The sequence below is a fragment of the Cibotium barometz genome, chromosome 41 (genome assembly GCF_041138505.1).
Source record: "Cibotium barometz isolate CiBa-2024 chromosome 41, ASM4113850v1, whole genome shotgun sequence".
Classification (NCBI taxonomy): Eukaryota; Viridiplantae; Streptophyta; class Polypodiopsida; order Cyatheales; family Cibotiaceae; genus Cibotium; species Cibotium barometz.
The window spans coordinates 9,979,775-9,998,998 of NC_141086.1; the positions used below are offsets into that span (position 1 = coordinate 9,979,775).

Below are 19,224 nucleotides of genomic sequence, written 5' to 3' on the forward strand. Positions count from 1 at the left end.
GAGATGGAAATGTGGATGGTGATGGAGATGATGGAGATGGAGGATGGAGGTGGAGGATGGAAATGTGGATGGTGATGGAGGAGATGAAGATGGAGATGGTGATGGAGATGGAGGTGGAGGAGATGCAGATGGATATAGAGAAATGGAGGCCTTGAGGAGATAGATATGGAGAGCTTGCTAGTGATGGAGATGGAGAGCTTCAGCTTGCAAGGATGTGTAGATCTGTACCTTCATAGGAGGGGATGGTGAGCTCTTCCATGAGAGCTGGTGGAGAGGATGATAGATATGGAGAGCTTGCTAGTGATGGAGATGGAGAGCTTCAGCTTGCAAGGATGTGTAGATCTGTACCTTCACAAGAGGGGATGGTGAGCTCTTCCATGAGAGCTGGTGGAGAGGATGATGGAGTAGGAGGTCCAGATCTGCAGGCCATGGCTCCTAGAGAGAGAAAAAGAAGCCCTTACCCAAGTAAAACACCCTAAACGCGTTTTAGAGAGAGAGTGTAGAGAGAGAGTGGGATTTGCAGCACCTCCAAAAAGGGAGGGATTAAAGTGACGAAAATTTTCAAACATTCTTTGTGAAAGGTACTTCACTACAAGACAAAAAGGCAGTTAGGTCCATATGCCTTCCCAAGGACAGAAGATCTAATGATTAGATTACCTTTAGGCCTATTTTCTTTTTTGTAGAAAAGGAAAAATGCATTTTCAGGCCTAGGCCACTAGCTTGGTCAAAGCTTGATTATCATTTTAAGCATTTCACTAAGTGTCCAAATAAAAGGGCCCAAGAAGACCCCAAACAAGTCCTAATGATAACGATCATGATATCGTACATTCATGTTTTACTATAGTGATATATCACTTTTGTGCTTTTGTAGAACTATCGTGGTATAGCACGTTTGTTCTTTTTTTAGCACTATGGTGATATAATACTGATATAGCATGTTTGTACTTATGTAGCACTATCGTAATATAGCATGTTCGTTCTTGTGTAGCACTATCATGATATAACATGTTTATGCTTTTCTCTATAGCACTATTGTTGTGATATAGCACATTTGTGCTTCTCTATGTAGCACTATCATGATATAGCACATTCATGCTTCTCTCTGTAGTACTATTGTGATATAGCACATTCATGCTTCTCTCTGTAGTACTATTGTGATATAGCACATTCGTTCTTCTCTCTATAGCACTATTGTGATATAGAACTATCGTGCTTCTTTCTATAGTAGTATTGTGATATAGCACATTTGTGCTTCTCTTTGTAGCACTATCATGATATAGCACATTCATGTTTTTGTAGCACTATCATGATATAGCACGTTCATGTTTCTGTAGTAGTACTATTATGATATAGCCCGTTTGTGATATAGCACTATTCATGTTTTTGTAGCACTATCATGATATAGCACGTTCATGTTTCTGTAGTAGTACTATTATGATATAGCACGTCTGTGCTTCTCATTGCATATCACTATCGTGATATACCATGTTCATGCTTCTCTCTATAGCACTATCATGCTATATCACTATCGTGATATAGCATTATATAGCATGTTCATGCTTCTCTCTATAGCACTATCATATTATATCATGTTCATGTTTTTATAGCACTATCGGGGCATTGCACATTTTTGCTTATCATAATATAGCACGTTCGTGATATGTGCATGTAAACATGATCACTATATAGCACGTTTGGTATATATCACAATCATGAAATAGCAAAATATTATAATATAAATTATGTTTTTTTATTCATATCTATCTATATAGCAATAATATATTTAAAGCTTCCAACACGTTATTTAGGTGACAACTTCTTGTACTTTCCCAACAAGGAGAGAGAATTTCTCTTGGGTTGTATACAAGAAAAATGATATCACTTTCTTTAAACTCTTGTTAGATCGCTTCAGGTTAGTATATTGCTTTTGTATGTTCTAGGCAGCTTTAATGTCCTTCTTTATAGACCACATTTGGTAATCCATCTTATTCAACATCTACTTAGACACTTCCACGCTTTGATCAGAGGATTGGACTAAGTCAATAGCATTAGGAAATCTTGTCCATAGAGTGCCTTAAATGGACTCATCTTGATGCTTTAATAATGAAAGGCATTATCATTCTGATGCTTTAATGATGAGAGGCATTATAAGAAAACTTTACCAAATGTAGATACTTCATCCGTCTTATACTAAGTCCACTCCATGTTCAATATGACTTGTAAATAAAACCATTAAAGTGGGATTGAATAAAAAAGAACCATAGTTATGGCACAGGAAGAGGGATCTTACATTCTCCCCCACTTGAAGATCTAAGATTTCCTCATCTCACACAAATTAGGGATAGTCTTTCTTTAATACGTCCTCTTTCTACTAAATGGCATCCTTAGTTGGCATCCCCCACTTGACGATATGAGATTTCCTCATCTCACATGAATTGGGGATAGTCTTTCTTTAATTCTTCCTCTTTCTATGAAGTGGCATCCCTAGGCAGGAAAAACTTACACTTGACTGTATACACTTCTAAAATCATGTTTTTGAGAGGCTTTTCTCTCACGTTTAAAAATGCTTCTGGTTCCAATTCTACTTATCCTTAGGTAGGAAAAGAAACTTATTCATCATCCAATATATGACTAGTACCCGAGACATACTTCTTTAGTAGATTAACATGAAAAATATTGTGGATTTTAGCTTAATTTAAGTATGGAAAGGTCTGTTTTTAATCCTCCAAGGTGAAAATTTCCATATTGTGTCTACTCTCCCTTTTTCAAGTCTAAAACCAATCCTAGTTAGGGTTGGAAATCTAGGCTTGGTAATATTCAAATCCTAGAGATCATGCCATGTGTGAGCCTTGGGTGGACACAAATCTTAAATGTACATGTCACTTTATGTCCACATCAGCTTCGAGAGGATCCACATAAGCACCGTGCCACCTCACCTTACCACTTTATGTCCAATAGTAGCCACCTTGTATGTAGGTCCATAGATCCAAGTGCAACGTGTGCTCCCAATTGGAGGAAGTAAAAGTTCGTAAGTTTGATCTTTGATTCTTAGTGTAATTACATATGGTTCACAATATCTCGTGTGGGTGGGCGTAAAAATGTAACTGCAGTAGTTTCAGATAATGCATCAAATTACAAATTAGCAAGACAAAATGTAATGACAAAGCATCCAAAGATAACATGGTTTTCACGTGTAGCTCACACGCTTAATTTTCTCCTTAAGGATATTGGGCAGTGTTTAATAACAATGGGGTAGAGTACACAAACATCAAGGACATAGAGAAAATGAATAGTGGACAGATAGTGTTAATGATTATGTAGATTAAGCTAGTGGACATGTATAATAGAATTGAATTCCATAAACTTTTAAACATTTATATAAATTTGAAAGAGTCCAAGCACAAAAATATCTATAGCATGAATATGAAGGTCTACAAATTCCCACAATCGAAGTCCACTTTGACTTCTATTATAATTTCAATGGCTTTTACCACTAACCTCCCATGGAGCTTCATTGACAATATCAAGGATGGAACCGTGATTAGGGAAGGGGTATGTTAACCACATTAGCTAACATTACTCCATGCATAACAGCTTCTTAAGCCATGTATTTTGTCCTATGCAAAATGATTATGGGAAATCTCCGAGCTTATAACTAAGGTGCACTTTTTAGTGAGAGAATGTATTTTTTAAAGAAGGTGTGCATTTAATAGGAGAGACTTAGGAGGTTGAGAAAATAAGATTAGAAAATTAAAATTTTTAAGTTAACTAGTTAAGTTGGCATGTGCACAAACTTAGGGCTTTAAAAGCTACTGAAGTTCTAGTAAAAGTCAAAATGGGACTTCATATACTGGGTGGTTCGATGGGTGATACCCAATCAGTGTGTTTAATTTCATTAATGAATCTTGAATCATTGTGTTTATAGATTTACTTTTTTATAATTGCTATGTATTTTGATTTTTTTATATAAGTGATCCTTCCACTATAGGTATAGTGGTTACATCACTGATGGGGATGCTCCTTTCATATGTGTATGACCATGTAAAACAATCCTCTAATTATTTGATTTATTTAATCAGGTCTTCTTCTTCCTTATTAGTTAAGTCCATAGAAATATACACGATCTTTGGCTTTTGGTCAAGCTCCACTATATTTACTTCCTTAACTTCTGTTGGTCCATCATAAGATGCTTGTCCTTCCTTGGACATTTGTGCTCTAAGGTGTGCCACCATTCTCTCATCAACATTATAAGTCTTGAAATGCTCAAGTACTTGCCTTAGATCTTCACCTTATTCTTCTATCATGTTGGTAGCTAAAGCTCTCTTGGCAACCCTCTCAATTTTCGATATTGCTCTATTAGCCTTTCTTTTGTGGCTGACCAAGACAGTTTGGGTTTCGAGAATTTTTCATCTTCAAGCTTTTTTAAAAACCTTTTCCCACAACCTGGTTCAATTCTCCCCCCAATTGGTGGACAAATTTTCGTGAACATTTGTGGCTTCAATAAATCTAAGCCATTGTGCCATCTACATGTGTACAAATGAGTTTATTGTTCTTTCTAGCTCGGTAGCATTTCTTTCAAATCCATCTATGGAATTGTTTGTTTGACTCTTTCATAATTCACTCTTTAGAGCTACTTCCTATGCTTTATTCTTACTCAGATTTGGATCCTGCAAGTTGATCATTCAACATCTATAATATCATAGTTTAGGGTTGATCCTTGTTGAGAAATGTGGTGTCATTGAGCACAAGAGTTGGTAGGGAGTGAGTATGAGTAGTCCAAATGAAGTACAAGCCCACTGTCAAGCATAGATCATTGGATTAAGGATTTTCCCAACAAGATTGTGGTGACAAGCCCACAAACAGGACCCATCATCACACCCCTAAACATGATTGGGGTAAGTAATCAAACTCAAAGGCATCCTAAAAAATCTAGATCACACAACGTTGAATGCTATCACCCAACTATGATCCATGAACTAGGTAGCGGAATCTAAGAAGAAGAAGAAAAAAAACTAGAGAAAAAAGTCAGTTAAGAATGAGAAAATAAAGGAAACCAAAAAGACAAATCTTGGGACACCTCAAGAGCCAGTCTTCATTAGACCTAGATAAGGACTCGGACTCCCTGGACAAAAGGGCTAATTCTAGCAAAATACCCTCCAAAACCAAGAGCACTAGGAGGGAGATCCCATGGGAATATGCGATTCCAGAAACTAAATCACACATGACAAAACATGGCTCTTATCATGTGACCCTTAGAAGGAGATTGAGCAACTCCAAGAATTTGGTGATTTAGTTACAAAACCCAAGAGGAGCTTGAACCAAAACCTAAGCAAGTGAGAGTCTCAAATATTGTACACCTTAGTACCTTAATGCCTACTACTGAGATTCGCAAACCTAAGCAAGTGAGAGGAAGAGACTAAGACCTCCACCTCCCATAGCTCGATCCCTGTGATTGGTTCAAGGGACAATTACCATACAGAAACCTTGAGACCATCTTGAAAATGGATTTTCTAATCTCACCGACGCCTACTTATGGAAATGAGGTCATGAACACACCACTAAATATACCCAAACTGTTAGACTTTATGGCCTCATAAACCAATACAACTATAACCACACCTGATTGAGTGGAGATCCAAAATTGTTTGAAGTGATGAGAGCTCTCCTTAATGGGGAACTCAATGTCGGATTACCATCATTTGCTGACATGCATAAGGCACGTCGCCAATATACAATGGAGACACCTTGTGTTGTACCCAAATCAATAGTCCCAATGGAAGAAGAAAATGCCAAATCTATGGTTAAACTTCCACTTAACAAACTAGGACAATAATTTGAAGGTGATGAGTCTAACACACTACTGCCAATCATGGCCAAGGGTATCACAGTAATGGGAGTCATAGATGGTGGTGCAGGAGAGAGCATAATCACCAAGAAATGTTGGGAGAAGATGGCCAAGTCACGTCTAAAAGTCTTAGATATCATTGTCAAGATGGCTAACAGGGCTAACCTATTGGGATGCTACGAGAATTAAAAATCAAGGTTTTCAAATATATCAAGTTAAACATACCTTCATTATTATGGACTCTTCCAAACAACAAGAATCATATAAAATGATCTTAGGATGCACGTTCATGAGAGAAGAAAAGATGGTACATGACTAGTCTAAAAACCATGTCTACCTCCAATTTGATGATTCCATTATCAAGGTTGATCTTGTGACTGGCCGCGTACATCCTATGGGTAGTGGAGGACTTTTTGAAAACCGTTTAGACACCACCACTTATTCAGTCCCATTACAATACTGCTATACTTGCAAAGAAGAGACTGATGTAGGGAAGAAGCCACCCTATAACGATGCTAAAATATAAGCTATTGAGCATGAACATGATCTAAACTGGATACATATGTTGGCTACAATCGATAACTGGGGAGCTAGAGGATCTACATGGGTTACACCTAGTGGTGAGGAACTCCCTAAGGTCGTGCCCCTCCGAGAATGGTTCGTACTCTACCTTATGATACCCGAGGGGATTGGTTATAGTGAACTTGAGTTCACATGTGATGACTCAAGCTCAAGCACCAATAGTGGTGAGGGGTCTGAAACGGAGATTGAAAGTGACACCAGCTCCTCAATCACCAAAAGAAAAACAAAGCCCATAACATCCAAAGAAACTACAGGGAGTAGCTCCGAATCTAAAACAGATTCCCAATTTGAAGAAAGGGATGAAGTTCATCAAGACGGCAAGGAGATGGCGGAGATGTAAACACTATTCAGTGAATCATCATAAAAGGCTACAAGAAAGAACAACTACTGTCCAATGGCTCCAGTACATGGGTGCATTTGACTTACATCCGAAAGTTTATAGACGATTGGAGGAGGAGTTACAAAACCTCAACTATTGTAGACCACCCCCAATTGATATAGAAAAGGTGGAAGTATCTCATGAACCAAAATAGAGTCGCTCACCTAGAAGGAAACAAAATCGTGAACTAGCACAGAAGGAATGAGAGGCTAAGGCTGTAGCTAAAGCAGCTGATGAAGGAAAGGAAAATGAGCATGATTTGCACCAGTACCTGAGCATTGCAAATCATACACCATACGGGAATGCAAGTTAGTGTTTAATAATCTCAAACGTAACCCCATAAGTCAGAGTGGAGGAGTCTATGATGGGCTTTTAGAGGTCAAGGAAGTAGATTTGGCCGAACCATGAGAAATAAGGACTTAAATAAGGCCAAGGAGGCTAAACTTGTAGCTCTCCTCAAGGATTATAGGGATTGCTTTGTATGGACATACCATGATATGAAGGGAGTTCTTGTAGAGGTTGTACACCACACCATCCCCATGGTACCCGAAGCTAGCAAGTTGCCACATGGGCAAGCTAGGTTTATCCCAGATGAGTTCAAGGATTGTACCCAACTCTTATAAAAGGGAGTCACTTCCAACAAGCAAATGTAACACACAATCCACTCATCTCAAGCAACATCAAGTAAGTCCACTTGGTTGCATATCTTGTTTATCTCTTTTAGTTATTTTTCATTCCTGTTTATGCTCTTTTAATCATGTTTAGAAAGCACGGCATCCATACATAATGCATCAAAGGCACATAAGAAGATCAAGTATAAATCATTATGCAACAAAGAGCATCTAGTCCACATCTAGTCCACATCAAAGAACCTATCAAAGAGCCAAGAGTCAAGCCAAATAGCAAAGGCCAAGAGCTAAGAAGCATCCAATAACATGAAGAAGAAAAAGGTGGTCATGACATCGACAACATGAAGCATGAAGTAGGGATCTTAATCAAGCAAAAGCAAAAAATCTCAAGCAAGCAGTAGCACTAAGCAACAAAGGGACTACAAACCAGTACCCCAACCTCATCAATCCATATGTTGTAAGCCACCAAATGAGTAGGCAAAATGTATGTGTTTGTATTCACGCTTTACCACCTAATAGTAGCCAAAAAACACCTAGGGAAAGTGATGCAAATGTAAACACTGCTGACCACCTAAGAGTAGCTAATCAAGCTCCCAGAGAGACAGATGTTCCATGTCCAAGTCCAAATGTCAATCCACCTACAACTTACATTAAGAGAGGGTGAAGTATTTGTAAACCTCACATCTGACCACCTTACAGTAGCCTATAAAACACGGCACCAAGGGGGGGTGTTGAGAAATGTGGTGCCACTGAGCATAGCAATTGGTACAGAGTGAGTATGAGTATTCCAAATGAAGTACAAGCCTAGCAAGCTACCATATGGACAAGCTAGGTTCATCCCACTTTAGTTCAAGGATTGTACCCAACTCCTATAAAAGGGATTCACACATAATCCACTCATCTCAAGCAATATCAAGTAAGTCCATTTGGTTATATATCTTGTTTATCTATTTTAGTTATTTTTCATTCTCATTCATGCTCTTTTAATCATGTTTAGCATTTGCTTTAATCCTCCTTAACCTAGCCTAGACTTGATCCATGTTTCTCGCAATCCTTTAACTAATGTTCCTTGTAGTTAGTTCCTTTTCTCTTGGGTACATCAATCGTTGTGCTAAAATGTGCATCCAATTTTCTCATAACTCTAGTTTTTGTAATGGGGCATACATCTCATCTTCTACTCTAGTTTTGGTATTGATTTTGTTTAGGGTTGACCCTTTAACTAATGTTCCTTGTAGTTAGTTCCCTTTCTCTTGGGTACACCAGTTGTTGTGCTAAAATGTGAAATGTCCAATTTTCACAGAACACTAATTCTGGTAATGGGACATACATCTATCTTCTAGGGACATTGGGTTTGCACCTCTAAGTTGCAAAGTTGCAGGGGGGGTTATTCGAGTAGTGGTGTTCTAGTAATCTCCAAACAGTCGCCTCTCTTGGGATGTGTCTCCCAAGTTTGTAGGTTTACTTTCAAGGTAGGTGAATCCTTTTGCAAGTATATGTGGTTACTAGACCAATCATGGAGTAATGAGGCATCCCTCATAGAACATTCATAACGACCATAGTATGGAGAAATGTATATGAAAAGACCGTGAGTTTGTCATTTCTCAATACACCCATTGGTCTCGTCTTAGTTTCATCTACCATGTTCTCACAATTGGATCCTTCCTTTCCAATGACAGTTTTTCCCATGATTGCTGCATCATTTAATATGGCCCCGTCACTTGACTACCTTTAGGGGTAACCAGAATAGTTGCATTAGTGTCATCACTTTCATAGTAGTGTCCCATTTTGCTCATTGGAATCTCACAGTTCTTTTCTTGCTCTTTTGGATTGATTTATTTCTTCAATGTAAAAGGCGAGTCACTTTCACAAGGTCAAGAGATGCAATGATTCCTCTTTCTACCCAATCCTTGAGACCAAGACACTTTCTCTTGAGGCATGATTCTAAAGGTACTTCAATCATTATAGAAAGGATGAACATTAGTCCTTCCTCATCTTCAGGTGAATGAGAGAAAAGTGTACTCCTTGATTACTAGAACATGACAACAAAGGTTCTTAAGGAACAATGTCTACTTGATCCATCGTGTCAAAGAAGCAAGGGTAGGATTCGATTCATCACTTCTTTGTTTGTTCCTTCCCTTACTGGCTCTACAATATCGAGTTCGTCTGACAATATCCTTCCTCGTGTGGGAGAGATTGTATTAGAAGACCTTATTTGGGTTTGTTTGGATTTTTTCACTTCCTCTTAGCACTGCTAAACCAAGGCCTTGGCAAATGATCCACCCAAGTTCAAGTCCCACCGTTGGTCATATATGACCTCGTGTTGTATTCTATCGACATTAATACCTCTCTCTCCCATAGTGTGTGTGTGTGTGTGTGTGTGTGTGTGTGTGTGTAATAAAAGAGGACTCTCGTACTACCTTTCTGCCACCCACAAGTGGGGCAAATTGGCTAGTACAAGAGCCCTTATAAAGACCATGATCCACCCGAGTTCAAGTCCCACCATTGGTCGTAGATGCCCTCGTGATGTATTCTACTGACGTTAATACCTCTCTCTCTCTCTCTCTCTCTCTCTCTCTATTTCAGCATTCGGATATTTCTCATCCCCTTGGGAGTACAAGGCACATCACTTTTCTTTTTTATTTGATATTTTGATCTATCCTCATAACTAGATTCAATTGAAGCAGCTTCCACTATATCTAGATCAGAGCCATCCTAAATACTCACTTGGTGATCTCCATTCCCAATCTTTTTAGCTTTTCTTCTTCGGCCACACTTCTTAGCCGGCTTATCCACTTGCTGCTTAACTTGGAATCGACGAGTGATAATATTCACTATAACAAGATAAGGAATTAATGACGCTTTTTACCGATTTAACGGTGTTTTACGTTTCATCGTTATAAGCACCACTAAAAGCACCGCTACGTGTGGCGCTAGAAAAACTAACAAAATACTCCAAATGAAGTCCACAAAAACATCCAATAAAAATTTATCACATAAATTTATCAAACATAAATATTTTTATAATAAAGAACAAAAAATTTATAGTAAAAATTTATGTGTAAAAAATTTATCATATAAATTTGTAAAACATAAATATTTTTATAACAAAGAACAAAAATTCAACAAAATGTTATAAGCAAATCAATATGTAGAAAGGTATATAATGATTTATATCTTTTTATAGTACTATATGTAAAACTCCCGTAGCTTTTTCAGCTGCCCGAAGGAAGCAGGAAGCTCCGTGATGGCTGAGCGCCATGCATAAAACTCTTCTAGACTTTCAAGAGACCCAAACTCTTCCGGTAGCTCCTGCAGCTCAGAGCACCCATCCATGTCAAGCTTCCATAGCTTTTTCAGCTGCCCGAAAGAAGAAGGAAGCTTCGTGATGGCTGAGCCGCTTCCACAAAACACTTCTAGACTTTCAAGAGACCCAAACTCTTCCGGTAGCTCCTGCAGCTGAGAGCACCAATCCATGTTAAGCTTCTGTAGCTTTTTCAGCTGCCCAAAGGAAGAAGGAAGCTTCACGATGGCTGAGCTCCATGCACAAAACGTTTCTAGACTTTCAAGAGACCCAAAATCTTCCGGTAGCTCCTGTAGCTGAGAGCACCCATGCATGGAAAGCTTCCGTAGCTTTTTCAGCTGCCCGAAGGAAGCAGGAAGCTTCGTGATGGCTAAGCCCCTTCCACAAAACTCTTCTAGACTTTCAAGAGACCCAAAATCTTCCGGTAGCTCCTGCAGCTCAGAGCACTCATCCATGTCAAGCTTCCGTAGCTTTTTCAGCTGCCCGAAGGAAGCAGGAAGCTTCGTGATGGCTGAGCCCCCTGCACAAAACTCTTCTAGACTTTCAAGAGACCCAAAAGCTTCCGGTAGCTCCTCCAGCTTAGAGGAATCATGCATCTCAAGCTTCCGTAGCTTTTTCAGCTGCCCGAAGGAAGAAGGAAGTTTCATGATGGCTGAGCCCCTTCCACAAAACTCTTCTAGACTTTCAAGAGACCCAAAATCTTCCGGTAGCTCCTGCAGCTGAGAGCACTCATCCATGTCAAGTTTCTGTAGCTTTTTCAGCTGCCCGAAGGAAGCAGGAAGCTTCGTGATGGCTGAGCCCCTTCCACAAAACTCTTCTAGACTTTCAAGAGACCCAAAATCTTCCGGTAGCTCCTGCAGCTCAGAGCACTCATCCATGTCAAGCTTCCGTAGCTTTTTCAGCTGCCCGAAGGAAGAAGGAAGCTTCGTGATGGCTGAGCTCCTTCCACAAAACTCTTCTAGACTTTCAAGAGACCCAAAATCTTCCGGTAGCTCCTGCAGCTCAGAGAACTCATCCATGTCAAGCTTCTGAAGCTTTTTCAGCTGCCCGAAGGAAGAAGGAAGTTTCATCTGTAAAGTACATGAATCAAAGTTCAGAACATCTAAACTTTTAAAAGACCAGAGTCTTCTAACATTATCAAATTTTCAGCTGCTCAAAGGAAGTCAGTGTGCAATCATGGATTTCTTAAATTGAATTCTCTCTTGTAAAATTAAAGTTCACTTTTTAAAGTCAGATCTCATGAAATTACAAAAGTTTGAAGATCAAATCAAACATTTAAAAATAATAATAATGACTATATACCTTAAAGTTCATAGTGTACCGGAATTCCAACACAGTAAGAAACTCCAGGTCTAATAATTCTTTAGAAGGAGCCCATTTCAACCACCTTATTTCCAATGCTTTAAGCCCCTCATCATCACCCTCCAGATATGTTCCATGCAGAAAAAGCAATCGTAAAGATTGCATTTGGGAAAGCAAACTCGCATTCAAGTTTTTTCGGTAAGTGGCAAGCCCACGGATTTGATCAAGACCCTGCAACCATAAACCAAACCATTATTGCATGGATCGTGTTTTATCAGTCATGTAGATCTTACAATGTTTGGGCAGTATCCATATATTTAATGAGTGTCTGGGTTATGGAGTCGATGGGAACTACATTAGTGAATGTAGATCTGTAACAAGCATCTTCATTATGCTCCTGCAATAGAGCCACCCACCCTCCACACCAAAAAAAAGCTTCAAAACAACAAGTGCAAGTGCAAAGATGGAAAAAAGGAAAAGCGACCAATCAAAAGAGTTTCTCTAGTAAAAAGTTAAGGATGAACAGTGGAACAAGTTGCTTTCTGGGCATTCGCAACAACTAATTTGAATCTTTGTAGTCTTTCATTTTTGTATTGTCTTTGCTTCCCACAGCATTGTTTGCATACATAAATGTGTGCTGAAAACAGAGAAGTAAATAGAGAAGTGGATATGCACCTGCTTACTTCGCAGCACTTGCGTCAAGTCGGTATCATCCCACACCCTACTCCACTTGCCCGACTGTTTGACAATGCCTCTCCCCAAATCCCTCAAGTGATCGTGCATTGTCAGGCACTCATTTTCATCCACCTTCACTAGACAGAGGTCTACCAAGCTCTCTAGACCACTTATCCACCCCTCTACCAAATCATCGCTTTCCCAAAAGTATTCGGCACTCTGCCTGCCTTCACCAATCAAGAAGCAAGCCACATCTAGAAACATTTCCTGCTCATGCTTACTAAGAGCCTCATAGCTAACCTTCAAACAAGTCTCTATGCGTTTGAACGTTGAAGTAGCGCTACTACTTAAAGTCTTGATTGCTTCTTCCCAGAATTTCTTTTCCTTCCTCACCCTAAGATGCCTACCAAGCACCTCCAGCGAAAGGGGAAGACCAGCGCATGCTTCACTTACTTTCTCTGCTAGCTTTTCAAAACCTAGATCTGGCGAAGGCTTCTTGAAAGCGTTCAGACACAAAAGTTGCAAGGACTCATCACGGTCCATGCCTTGTACCTCGTAGCGTTCACCCCTGATGACATCAGAGAAATCATTGCCGCCGTGAGGAAATACTGTTTGGTTCCTGGATGTTACAAGCATTCGACTTCCCGGCTGAAGGGATGCCAGATCTATGATTTCCTCGATGGATTCAAAGTTCTCTGGATCATCCAATATGATCAGGACCTCCTTCCCCCTTAATCCAGCTTTTAAATGCCCTTTCTTCTTTCCCACATCGTCCCCTTGGAACTTCTTTTCATGCAGCAAATCTTCGAGGAGCTGATTCTGTAATTGACTCAGTGTCTTATCCTGACAAGTTTCCACAAAGCTTGCTGCTTGAAACTCCTTTCCAAGTCTCCTGTAAATAGCGCGAGCAAGAGTGGTCTTGCCAATGCCACCCATGCCCCAAAGCAGCACAAAGTACACACTTCCCTTTTCTTTCAAATGAAACAGCTCGAGCACATCATGGACCCTCTCCACCAAACCAACTGCTTTGAGGTCATCCTCCATGGGAATCCTGCCCTGAATCTCCTGTGCTATCCTCTCTACGAGAGCTTCCAGCAACCGTCCTTCACATCTGCACATAATTAGATAATATCGCATAGATTAGTGATATAAGTGAGAAGATTAACTCTACAAAAAACGGTTGCAAATCAAAAGTAGTTTGGTACTTGTTAAAGGTCTCCAGGCGGAAGCCCTCGAGCCATGAGGCATCACACAGAGCATCTTCCCACCCTTTGATCGTGCTTTCGTTGTGCTTGCCTTGTCTTCGATGGTCCTCGATCGCTTTTGCAAACGGCCCGTCATTCTTGTTTCTTAGGTCTTCTGGCTTCACGTCGTCATAGAAGATCGGAAATAGCTTGGCTTTACTAGAGCTCTTGGTGCTCTTCAACATCTCCACAAGTTCATCCAGACACCACCGAGACTCTGCGTAAGTGCTTGAAAAGATGGGCACTTGAATGATTGCTTTTTGGGCAGCTTCCAGCATGAAAGGGCGAACATCGTCTCCTTCAGGGAGCTCCTCCATGTCCAGAAATGCTTTGATCCCACGGATTTTCAGGACATAGTAAAGTGTATTTGCGAATCCACGCTTCATGCGAATCCCACGATGGCTGATAAACACCGCATGGGTGCCGACAGACGAATGCAAAGGCTGATGAGCAACAGGGCGCGGAGTCGCTTCTCTGTTCATGCCTGAACATCTGTGTGTGTGTGTGTCTCTCTCGCATGGGTGCCGACAGACGAATGCAAAGGCAGATGAGTCGCTTCTCTGCTCAGATCGAGACTAAAATCATCGTCATCGTCCCTGACAAGAGACTGCCTCAACATCTCTCTCTCTCTGTCTCTCTCTCTACCCCCCCACTACGTTTCTCTTTCTCTGCTTCTCTCTCTTAGCGCTCTCGTCTCGGCTCTTAAAACTTCGCAATCCAGGCTACTTCCAGGTAGGTAATTTCTTCGAGTCAAGCAAGCCAGTCAGTGTTGTGTGAAGGCGCGTTTAAACTTCGCAATCCAGGCTACTTCCAGGTAATTTCCTCGAGTCAAGCAAGATGTCCCAGTCAGTGTGTGCGTTTAAACTTCGCAATGGTTTCTTCGAGTCAAGCAAAACCTCAGGCAACTTCTTTCGCAATGCTTTCCTCGAGTCAAGCAAAACCTCCCCGGTTTAATTTCACCATGGTTTCTTCTAGTGGTACTCAATCATAAGGATCATTGCTTTTATCTCTAAAACATAAGGATCATTGCTTTATCTCTAAATAAAATACATGTTTCCATTTTCCATAATTGTCACTTCCCATGGCAAGGTGGGACTAAAGAGAAATGCTTTAACTTCAAGATGTCCACTAAAGGTCCAGGTTCAAGTATGGACTTGGTAAACTGAATACGCCAATCAAAACATGGAGATCTATGTAAAGTTTGGGTACATTTTGATTACACCCATAGAATTGATGGATGGGCAACAATGTCTTGTTCAGTTTACGATCCAAGAAGAGTTATTTACAACATGTCTCTATCGTAAAAGGAACACATGCTTTAGATGGTTGCTAATTTCATAGTGCATTGATTGTTGGATTTTATTGTTAAGCTTGAAAGGGTTAATAGTGATTGTTATATGCGAGACAAAAGAGGAGGGTGTGACTCTCAAATACTGTTTTGGAATAATCTTAATAATGTGATAAGAGAACAAGGTTATCCACCAGCTGGCTTTGCAGGATTCATGGCAGATGAAGCAAGTGCCAGTTGGATAGCCAGTAGAGTAGTTTATAATGGGGGACCATATAATGTATCAAAGGGTTATGAAAGATCTTGTCTTTTTCACTTAAAGCAAAGTTTGGAGAAGCACACAAAGAAACTTGTGCAACAAGAAAAAAGGACCAAACACCTTGACATGTGTGAGAAATGGCGACTCTCACCTACTCCTATTGAAGCATCAAGTCAGGCAAGTAAAATACACTGATGGCATGATGGTCATGCTCCCAAAGGAAACATCAAAGCTTTGGAAAGATTGTTTAGGTGGTGGGAGCACAAAATCGCTCATTGGGCACGACAAAAAATTGACGTAAGTTTCTTTGATGTTCTTGAGAAATTTTTTTGGTATTTGTTTTTTATTTATCTCAGAGTGCTACAAAAGTTGTTTATTTAAGGTAAGCTTTCAGACATATGGATGTGTAGTAGGAGAACATGTGTACATGGGAGTAGGTCATATCCCTAACACAAACTTGTCTGAGAGCATCCATGCAAGCTAGTTGGTTGGAGAAGGAGGCAAAAGGAAGATATCATTATATGATGCATGTATTATAGATGTGATTAATTCATATATTCAATGTGATTAATTTCATGCGAATCCCACGATGGCTGATAAACACCGCATGGGTGCCGATAGACGGATGCAAAGGCTGATGAGTCGCTTCTCTGCTCAGGCGGGGCCGCTTGTTCATTCCTGCCCCGAGATCGAGACTAAAATCATCGTCATCGTCCCTCACAAGAGACTGCCTGAACATCTCTCTCTCTCTCTCTCTCTCTCTCTCTCCCCCCACTACGTTTCTCTTCCTCTGCTTCTCTCTCTTAGCAACATGTCCCAGTCAGTGTGTGTGTGAAGGCGCGTTTAGACTTCGCAATGGTTTCTTCGAGTCAAGCAAAACCTCAGGCAACTTCGCAATGCTTTCTTCGAGTCAAGCAAAACCTCCGGCGTTTAAATTTCACCATGGTTTCTTCGAGTGGTAGTAAGACTTACTCAATCATTGCTTTTATCTCTAAAACATAAGGATCATTGCTTTATCTCTAAATAAAATAAGTGTTTCCATTTTCCATAATTGTCACTTCCCATGGCAAGGTGGGACTAAAGAGAAATGCTTTCTCTTCAAGATGTCCACTAAAGGACCAGGTTCAAGTATGGACTTGGTAAACTGAATACGCCAATCAAAACATGGAGATCTATGTAAAGTTTGGGTACATTTTGATTACACCCATAGAATTGATGGATGGGCAACAATGTCTTGTTCAGTTTACGATCCAAGGTGAGTTATTTACAACATGTCTCTATCGTAAAAGGAACACATACTTTAGATGGTTGCTAATTTCATAGTGCATTGATTGTTGGATTTTATTGTTGTTAAGCTTGAAAGGGTTCATAGTGAGATTGTTATATGTGAGACAAAAGAGGAGGGTGTGACTCTCAAATACTGTTTTGGAATAATCTTAATAATGTGATAAGAGAACAAGGTTATCCACCAGCTGGCTTTGCAGGATTCATGGCAGATGAAGCAAGTGCCAATTGGATAGCCAGTAGAGTAGTGTATAATGGGGGACCATATAATGTATCAAAGGGTTGTGAAAGATCTTGTCTTTTTCACTTAAAGCAAAGTTTGCAGAAGCACACAAAGAAACTTGTGCAACAAGAAAAAACGACAAAACACCTTGACATGTGTGAGAAATGGCGACTCTCACCTACTGCTATTGAAGCATCAAGTCAGGCAAGTAAAATACACTGATGGCATGATGGTCATGCTCCCAAAGAAAACATCATGTGAATCCCACGATGGCTGATAAACACCGCATGGGTGCCCCGATAGACGAATACAAAGGTAGATAAGCAATAGGGCGCGGAGTCGCTTCTCTGTTCATGCCTGAACATGTGTGTGTGTGTGTGTGTGTGTCTCTCTCTCTCTCTCGCTCTCTCTCCATTAGAAGAGACGGACTTTTAAAACTTCGAGTCAAGCAAGATGTCCCAGATGTCCCAGTCAGTGTGTGTGTGAAGGCGCGTTTAAACTGCTTTTATCTCTAAAACATAAGGATCATTGCTTTTATCTCTAAAAGATAAGGTTACTGGCTGTGTGGCACTGCTCACCAAAAACTAGCAGTTAGTGTAATTTTTCAAAGCCAATATCCAGCTTCAAGGGTGGAGTTGTAGGTAGTTCTAAAGGACGAAAAATTTATTAGTACTTTGAATTTAATGATATGTAAAAATTATATTCTTTAATTTCTGTACAAAAATGGATAAACCTCGTTAATATTCGGAGAGGTTTCTCTCATGTAGTACAGAAGTATATCACTGCAGTATTTTTACTCATATAGTTTATTGCATATGTGGATTTCTAGTTTAAAAATATATTTAAAAAAGTGTTTTGTCTTTATGAAAATTGAACAGAATTCTGTGGTGTTTTCCATTGCTTCAGAAAGTAGTTTTTCGTGATGAGCACTCGCTCTACTAGCCTATAAAAGCATGTAGCTGTTGTAGGCTTATAATATCAATACAATCAACCTTGAGTCGTGCAATCTAGCTGTTGTAGGCTTATAATATCAATACCTTGAGTCGTGCAATCTACTCTCTCTCTCTCTCTCTGTGCACACACATTAACGTGATGGAGATATTCGACCCTCCATAACCTACTTCCTATCTACTATGCTACCAAACCTTCATTTCCTATAGCATCAAGGTGAGTGGGCAAACTGGGATTGACTTTGGTGAAGGAGCTCGCATATTTGGAAGCCCGAGAAACCAGTCTTAGTTGGGCACATAAGAGCCCATCGAGGGGGGCAAGGGAGGCACCAAAATTGGGGGCTAGGAGGGTTATATCAAAATTCAGGTCTTCGTTTTGGCGATTTGTGCCTAAAGCAAGTTGCATGTTGGGCATCCTCGAATTTATGTTGGGGTAGAGGATTAAAAGGGCCTTTGTCAATTACAATAGGTACATAGGAGCTTATGCAATCTAGAGCACTAAATTGCTGCACATCGATCAAGCCCAAGGGCATGCACAGCTCTAAATACAAGGTTTGTGGTGATCTTTTGCAAAGAAATTGATAAGTTGCATTGCATCATCTTTACAAAAGTCGGGAGAGGAATAGCCTGGTCTCCTTTTATTTTCCCACAACACTTAGGGGATAAAGAGCGAGGAAACCATGAATCTAATACCATGAAAGTAGATGGGGGATTGAGGAGATTAAACATTACTAATCGAGTTGGTCCCAAATACATAGACATAGAGATATATGTAGAGCATTAGGCGAATAGGATATGTATTGTAGTGGTCTAACTACAAGTTTGTCTTATAAGTCATGATATGGTGGTGCATATCTACCTTTCCTAATCTCAAGGGTGCCTAGCGAGTCTATGGTGGGAGATGTCTTCCTCCTGCTTTCCTTTTGTGTGCTCTATGCGTGCACATGTGTGTATGCTAGATATGAGACAACATTGCAAGAATGCCACAATTAGTATCAAAGATCCACTTGCAACAAAATTGAAGATATGCATTTCTCACAATAAAGAGTAGGTATATCTTGTTGATTCACATGAACCTCCTATTTTTGTGAAGGAGAAGAAAGAGGGGTGTTCCCTGTGTTCCTTTGAGGAGAAGAAGGGAGAAGCTGCGGGCTGCACCCCCCTAGTAGCTAATTTTCAATTGCTCACAACACTAGAGAAAAGCACCCACTTATGCTTATGCTTTTTTTTTTAAAAAAAACCGAGATAAACCACTGTGGAGAG

The 19,224-nt window shown here is 40.1% G+C and overlaps 1 protein-coding gene across 1 annotated transcript; it reads right to left on the reverse strand.

Moving 5' to 3' along the window:
• Nucleotides 1–10,584: 10,584 nt before the first annotated feature.
• Nucleotides 10,585–14,654, reverse strand: LOC147614674 (disease resistance protein RPV1-like). The gene is made up of 4 exons (XM_086779949.1): nt 13,919–14,654; nt 12,714–13,824; nt 12,039–12,269; nt 10,585–11,806 (listed from the first exon to the last, which is right to left on the reverse strand). The coding sequence occupies exons 1-4, from the start codon at nt 14,437–14,439 to the stop codon at nt 10,622–10,624; spliced, it is 3,048 nt and encodes a 1,015-aa protein (XP_086636075.1). The 5' UTR covers nt 14,440–14,654; the 3' UTR covers nt 10,585–10,621.
• Between the last annotated feature and the right edge of the window lie 4,570 nt (nt 14,655–19,224).

Excerpts from the sequence above, each read along its gene's own strand:
- LOC147614674 (XM_086779949.1), bottom strand. The coding sequence starts at position 14,439 with ATGAACAGAGAAGCGACTCCGCGCCCTGTTGCTCATCAGCCTTTGCAT. Across the intron at positions 12,270-12,713 it reads AAGTGCTGCGAAGTAAGCAG|GGTCTTGATCAAATCCGTGG; the intron begins GTGCATATCCAC and ends TTATGGTTGCAG. Across the intron at positions 11,807-12,038 it reads GGTACACTATGAACTTTAAG|ATGAAACTTCCTTCTTCCTT; the intron begins GTATATAGTCAT and ends TGTACTTTACAG.